This window comes from Cynara cardunculus (assembly GCF_001531365.2).
Source record: "Cynara cardunculus var. scolymus isolate 2C chromosome LG 6, CcrdV1, whole genome shotgun sequence".
NCBI lineage: Eukaryota > Viridiplantae > Streptophyta > Magnoliopsida > Asterales > Asteraceae > Cynara > Cynara cardunculus.
Window position 1 is genome coordinate 6,697,822 of NC_037533.1, and position 6,860 is coordinate 6,704,681.

Sequence of the window (6,860 nt, forward strand, 5' to 3'; positions counted from 1 at the left end):
TTTTTCAGATTCCAGATTTAGGGCACTGTTGTTTTCCTTAATGACATCATATTCAGATTCTGGTAAAATAGTCTGACTTACATCAGGCTTTGCAATAGCTACAGACATAGCAGCAATCTGTGTTGGTTGGCTTTCATGAGCATCTCCCACTTCCCCTTGAGATTCAGTGGGTTTAGGGTTTTGTTCTTTAGGCTTTTCAATGACCTGTTCGTCATTTGGCACCAGAATCGGATCCGGATGATTGAATCCGGTGTTAGCTGATGGAGATTGGTTTCCTAAAAGAAGGGAGACATGTTCTTAGATAGCAACTTCAATGTTTCCAATTAGGATAGAAGTACCCTGGTTGACCTCATTATCAGAATAAGAAGAAGAAGAGGATTCGAAGCAGGTTTTGGTGGTATAGATTGTTTTTTGGACGTTGGATTGTGAGTTAGCCATTGATGGATTGCTTTGGTGTTCTGTGATTGCAAGAGGTAAGTTCGTATGAGAAAAATGAAGGCGGGAGTGATGACACTTAACATATATGGAGTATATATTTGGTTTTAAATTTGAATAAAGAACTCGAAAGGTTTGTTTATAGAGTGACATGTGGAAGTGTAGAGTATTTATTGGACTCATTAAGCGTGACAATTTAAAACGTCATATTTTAAAAAAATGTTTAATTACCATTACGATGTAAGTTAATGGTTGGTCGTATCATATACGAACACGTGGTTGACAACCGTCTTAGGTGCATTTTAGAGGAAGGAATGTGTTGTAAGTCTTGAATGCCAAGAGTTGYTGACTAACTCTGAATTTCATTTCAGAGTTGTAGGTCTGAATGTGCCCAGACCTGGAACTTTGATCCTTGCATTTTTAGACTTAATACATTTGAATTACAAAGACTCTGTTAAAAAAATTTCCCCCAAGCGATACTTCCATATCTGTATAGACCTTATACACTCTCTTTTGTTATGTGACAGTCAATATTTGTAAATTAACCCTTAGGAAAGCCATGAAGTTGTTAAACTCCATATCAAAATGTTCAAGTCTGGAATGTACAGAGTCAATTTCTATCTTCCGCACTTATAACCACCATCTTACATCTGGAACCAACTTCAGACTTAGAAATCTGTATTCACAACATATGGTGTGGGAAGACTTCCTCAACCTACAGATTTGAACGTACACAAAATTGTTCCAGACTTGCAATCCTTATTACAAAGTCTGGGTTGGGGGAAAACTTTTTTTTCAGATCAGACTTCCATATCTGTATAAATCTTATAAACTACCATTCGTCATGTGAGAGTCAATATTTGAAAATTAGTCCTTAAGAAAGTCATTAAAATTGTTAGTCCATATTAAAATGTTCGTGACTGAAATGTACATAGTTACTTCCTCACGTCTGAATTTATAACTGAAGCCGTAAATCTGGTACACCACGTTCATACTTGGACGTGGACAGACTACACAACTTCAGAATTTTCATAAATTCATAAACTCAAAATTTCAGCTATCGTCGGTTATAATCCCCATAAAATAGGGAATTTTTAATCGTGGGATGTGGGTTTAAATTGTGATTCAATTTCCGTACTTCTCACTACTCAAATTGGCAACTTTCTCAACTTCAAACTAGAACAATCAAAACGAATTGCTTACCTTCTGTGAGGTATGATAACTTCTTTTGATTAACCTACTTCAAAATTTTGATTAATTAATACATGTTTTTCCTTCTACAGATTAATGGCTGTGAACAATATTACATTCATTGAAGATCTTGACATACAGAAGGATGATTTCACTGTGAAGGTCCGAATTGTTAGACTATGGAAGCAACCGATGTTTGAATTGTTAGACTGTGGAAGCAACCGGTGTTTGAATTGTTAGACTGTGGAAGCAACTGGTGTTTAAAAACACGGATGAAATATATTCCGTTGAAATGATATTAATGGATGAACAAGTAAATTCTTATATCTTTTTCAACCTTTAGTATTGTCAGCATGATATTGAATAATTTTCTAAAATGTCTAAGATCTTCACATCATCACTACTCATTGATTTTTCATTTTTATGTTCTTAGGGCACTAAAATGCAAGAAAATGTCCTACAAAAATGGGTTCCTAAGTTCAGGAACTTACTTCGGGAAGGGACTGCAGTTTTCATTAAGAATGCAAAAATTGCTTGACATGCAATGAAGTACAAGTTAATTGATAATACAAAAAGTTAAGTTTGTATTACAAGACTTCTGTGTCAAATTGTCAGGATTTTAAGAGTTCCATTTTTAGTTTCTCATTTGTGATATTTGCAAATCTTATATCCAAAAGTATCCCAGAACATACAGCAGTCGGTGAGTGAATTAAATCCTTTTACATTGATTGTATTGTTTAAATAAATTATATAATGTACTGTCATTGAAGTTAGATGTTGTTATGTTAAGTTTTTGATGATTACATAGATATAATTGGTGAAGTTATTGTTTGTGAGACAATGGTGACTGTTCCGGATAACAATGGAAAAGCCAAGAGAAGGATGCAGGTTGAGATGTAGGATTTGGAGTAAGTGTTTTACTTTAATTTACTAGCAGTGATCTTCAGAAACTATATAATTCTTTTCATACAATTTATTTAGGGGGATTAAAATGCAAGTGACATTGTAGGATGCGTTCGCTCAGACATTGAATGATTATGTTTCTACTAACAAGGACAAGGGGATTGTTATTATTGTTATTCAGTTTGCAATGGTCAAAATTTATAGAGGTTTGTCTGATTCATAACATATATAGTTCTTTCAAGCAATTTTGTGTTAACTTGTTTCATTTGATTGTTTCAGAAAGACCATTTCTTTCTAACTCATTCAATGGTACGAGGTTGTTCATCAATTCGGACATTGGTGAAATCAAGGATTTTAAGAAAAGGTCAGCAATTTATATTTATTATTTATTTATGTTATATATCTTATATTTCCCTAATATACATTGTTGTGTACTAATACTCCGATTCAATAGTTTGATTCGGGAAAGTGGCGAATCTAAATCGTCACAACAGATTTCAATGCTCTCTGGATTGTCTTATTCATATCATGAATATTTTCTAGACAGAACCAGTAGAGCAAACATTGTTGAAATCAGTGAGACTGTTGAGGTACTGATTTTTTTAAATTGTGTCTTTACATTYAGTAATTGCATTTTAGTGTAACATAGCGTACTTTATACAGGCAAAATCACTAATTGTATTAGGAACGGTGAAAGTATTTAGGAAGGATCTCCCTTGGTTTTACATGGGTTGCACGAGGTGTAACCGCAAGGTTCGACCCATGTACACTATAACTGACAAGGATGATGGATCAGCTATGAAAGAAKAGAGTGAAAGTTTTGAATGTACGACTGACAGATGCAAAGGTAAAAAGACAGAGGTGTTGCCAAAGTAAGTAACAATTACATAACAGTGCTTTTCATTAACTTTTGCACACTCACATTAATGCTCGCTTAATAATCATAAAATGTTCAGAATTTCTTTGAGAGTTCAGGATGATACTGGAATTGTATCATTGACATTATTTGATCGAGAAGCTAATAAAGTTTTGAATCAAACGGCAACAGAGTTGTATGAAAAAGTTAAAGAGGTATGGTTAGAGGTCTTATCTTTTTTCATAAGTTATTTTTTTGGACTCCAAATACCTATTAATGTAAAAGTTGTTTTTTTTTTTGTTAGAGTGCTGATTTAGATATGTTTCCGGATGACTTGTGTTAAACCCAAATCTAACAGTAGAACAATTTCACAGGAACCCTAATAGAAATTGAACGCCGCTTTCTTTATCGAATACAAACTCTCTCAAAAACCCTAATCGACTCTCATGTGATGTTTTTGAATCTGTGTGTTACATAGTGTTGATCATACATCTTACATCTATTCTATGCTTGTATCACTTCTTATATAGGCGATATTTACATGAAAACTGAATCCTATTAATAAAATAACTAAATCCTATAAACAAGGAAATAATCATTATCGAAAATGGAATCAGCACCATCCTTCAAGATTATAAAGATAGTCATCCAGAGCATAGACCAACCAGAGGGATTATGGATATGCGCAGTTCATCACACCTGTTGGACCTTTAAATTCAGCTTTGATATTGATCTAAAACTCTGAATGAACTCTAAGACGATTAAAGTGCAGCGGAAACAATAATAATAACAGAACAGAGTAAATAAATCAAGAACACACAGTCAAGATGAGGAAGAAGATGAACACAGGAGAATTGCTTCAAAGGTTTTTCAATTGATTCAATAGAAAATTTAGACGATTACAATTCGGAAGCGCACTGATTACAAAGGCCTTAGCCGCTATTTATACTAGTTCCTAACGACCTTACTGACAAGATCTAGACGCGTGAAATCATCTAAGTCATCCAAATAAAGTCGATTAATTCCTAGTCACGTAAGAAGCACATGCAGCTAATAACCATTGAACAACAATTGGAAGAGGATCTTCACAGAAGACGAAATCCGCATACCCTTTGTGAGCCATCTCAGAGGCTCTGCTCTAATTGACTTGTATGTTCTTATTGACAGAGAACCATTTTCCAGAACGTTTGTGAGAGACATCAGAGGTTCTGTCACACATTACTTGCTCGAATATAAGGCTTTTGTCGTCAGTCCTCTGTTGTCTTATGTGGAAGATATCCTTCTGTCAAGACTTGTAGAATACTTTTTCATACTTTTACAAGAAGTGAATAATAGAGCTTTCAATCTCCCCCCTAAGTATGAAAAAGTAAATTTGGACAAATGAGTGCAAGAAATGACTAATGAAAGAATATAAGAGGAGATTAAACTCATCCTCTGAAAAAGAATTACATAAATGAACGAATTGAAAAAGATAGTGCAGGCTTATACTATTACAAGAGATTAATCCACAGCAGAGTCTGGATAGTCATGTACGGTAAATTGCAGATCAGACTTGATGGTTTTGTAGACTTTGAATATCCATTCTCTGAAGAAGACTTGAACCTTGATCGTTTTTCAGAAGGTTGGTCACTTCATCCGCCCTTATATGCCCTCTCTGCACCTCTGTCACCACTAGGTTGAACACCCACTCGAGAGACTCTGTCGAATATTTGTGCGTCTCTTTGGGATCGAAGAACCTTAGAATCTCATCCTTGTCCAGGAACACAAACCCAAAGATAGGATTGTGGACAATGGTGTTGGGATGAAATCTAAGCAGCCAACTTGGTCTGTTGTTTGGAGAGGAAATCTTCAGATCTGGCTGGGCCAACCTCATAGCGATGTAGAAATCTTTCTGGCTGTAGAATTTGACTTGAGCGTGCATTACCTCAATCAGCCTTCTAAGAGAAATCGAATATGTTGACCTCCTCTCCATGTATTTGTTCAAGATCTTGTGAAGGAATATTAGATCAAATACACAGAGGTTGTGGAGGTCAGCATCTGTGAAAGTATATAGGTTGTCGTCATCCCTTTTTACCACATACTGAGTATATAGCATGGTCTTCTTTAGCATTGTGCGCAGAGATATGGTTTCGAGAGAAGTGATCACATGCTCTGAGAAGACCTACTCTGGTGGCCTTGTAAGCTTCGAGAAGTGGAACTTTGCAATGGCAGAGGGCATTCTTGTAAGCTCTGGGTCATAAGGGGGCTCTGTGTCCACGGTAGAGTAACGCCACCGCAGAATCTCCTCAACAGTGGTTACGGGCTTTGTGCGCACCTTCTGCGTTGGAATCTTGCTCATAGATTCAAGGATCTCAGATACCCTCCCCACCGTGGCAGATTCTGGCATTCTGGATTCTTCTTCTAGTATAGGCCTCTGGGTAGACCCCTCTGGTAGGATAGGCTTGACAGTTCCTAACAGAGCGTCAAACGTACCTGTGGACGTTTCTTCTGTATCTTCGTGAGTTTGGAAGAAGAGCCTTCTCCAACTCTGGGGATGGGGGCTCTGCCCTTTCTCGCCTGTGCCTCTCCAAAGACGCCTTTAGTGCTCGAACAAGATCTGGGTCATCATACTCTTCTTCATTAATCTCCTCTGGCGTTTCAGAGCTTGACCCCTTCTGTGGCGACTCCTCTACTGCTTTACCCTTGCCTTTCCCCTTAGGCTCTGGAGATTTGTCTTTTGAGAATAGGGCAGCATCAGAGTCCACTATTTTTAGTGGTTTGGCAGAGGTTGTCTTCTTTTGTTCTGTCTTCTTCTCCCTTTCATGACGATCATGGTCATCGCCTCCTTGATCGTCATGGATTTTAGTGGCCTCTGTCTTGCAAGTAGTAAGGGGAGCCTTCTTCAATCGCTTTAAAACCTTGGAAGCCGCCTTCTCCATCTTTTGAATGACCAACTCAGCATTCACAGAGGCATTGTTGATGTCCATCTTTGTGGCCCATTCCATTTTAGAGATGCAATGATAGATCTCATTACGGAATGAGTCACCTTCTTTGACAATTTGCTTCGTGCAATCTCTGATTGATTCGTTTGTTGCTCGGGCTTCCTTGAGGAGTTGGTCGGTGTATTTCTGCACGGTCTCTCCAAGGGCTTCAACCATTGCGTCTAGCTCTCTGTGAGTGGCTAGATGGTTAATGTTATCCCTGGAGGATTTAGAATCAATGCCATAGGTGACTGCAGAGGAGAACATCCCTTTGATCTCATCCTTGAAGGCAGAATAATCGGTGTAGCCGGCGGAAATGAAGTCTGCAGCAAATTGGGTGGCAACCTCTATTAATTATGTCTTGAGCTTTTGGATTGAAGAAGGGTTGAGAGACAGGGCGCTGAAAGCTTCTGTGAGGTCGTCTTTGTTGAGGACAGAGCTCTAAAGCGCTGATACGGTCGCCTTGAGCTTAGAAGTTGTGGAAGTCAACTCATTCAGAGCCTCTGTTAGAGGTG

The 6,860-nt window shown here is 37.6% G+C and overlaps 1 protein-coding gene across 1 annotated transcript; it reads left to right on the forward strand.

Moving 5' to 3' along the window:
* The first annotated feature begins 683 nt into the window (after positions 1-683).
* Positions 684-3,728, forward strand: LOC112514100. The gene is made up of 10 exons (XM_025120432.1): positions 684-730; positions 1,719-1,788; positions 2,242-2,326; positions 2,435-2,514; positions 2,636-2,735; positions 2,809-2,893; positions 2,984-3,119; positions 3,193-3,401; positions 3,486-3,600; positions 3,690-3,728. The coding sequence occupies exons 1-10, from the start codon at positions 684-686 to the stop codon at positions 3,726-3,728; spliced, it is 966 nt and encodes a 321-aa protein (XP_024976200.1).
* Positions 3,729-6,860: the final 3,132 nt, after the last annotated feature.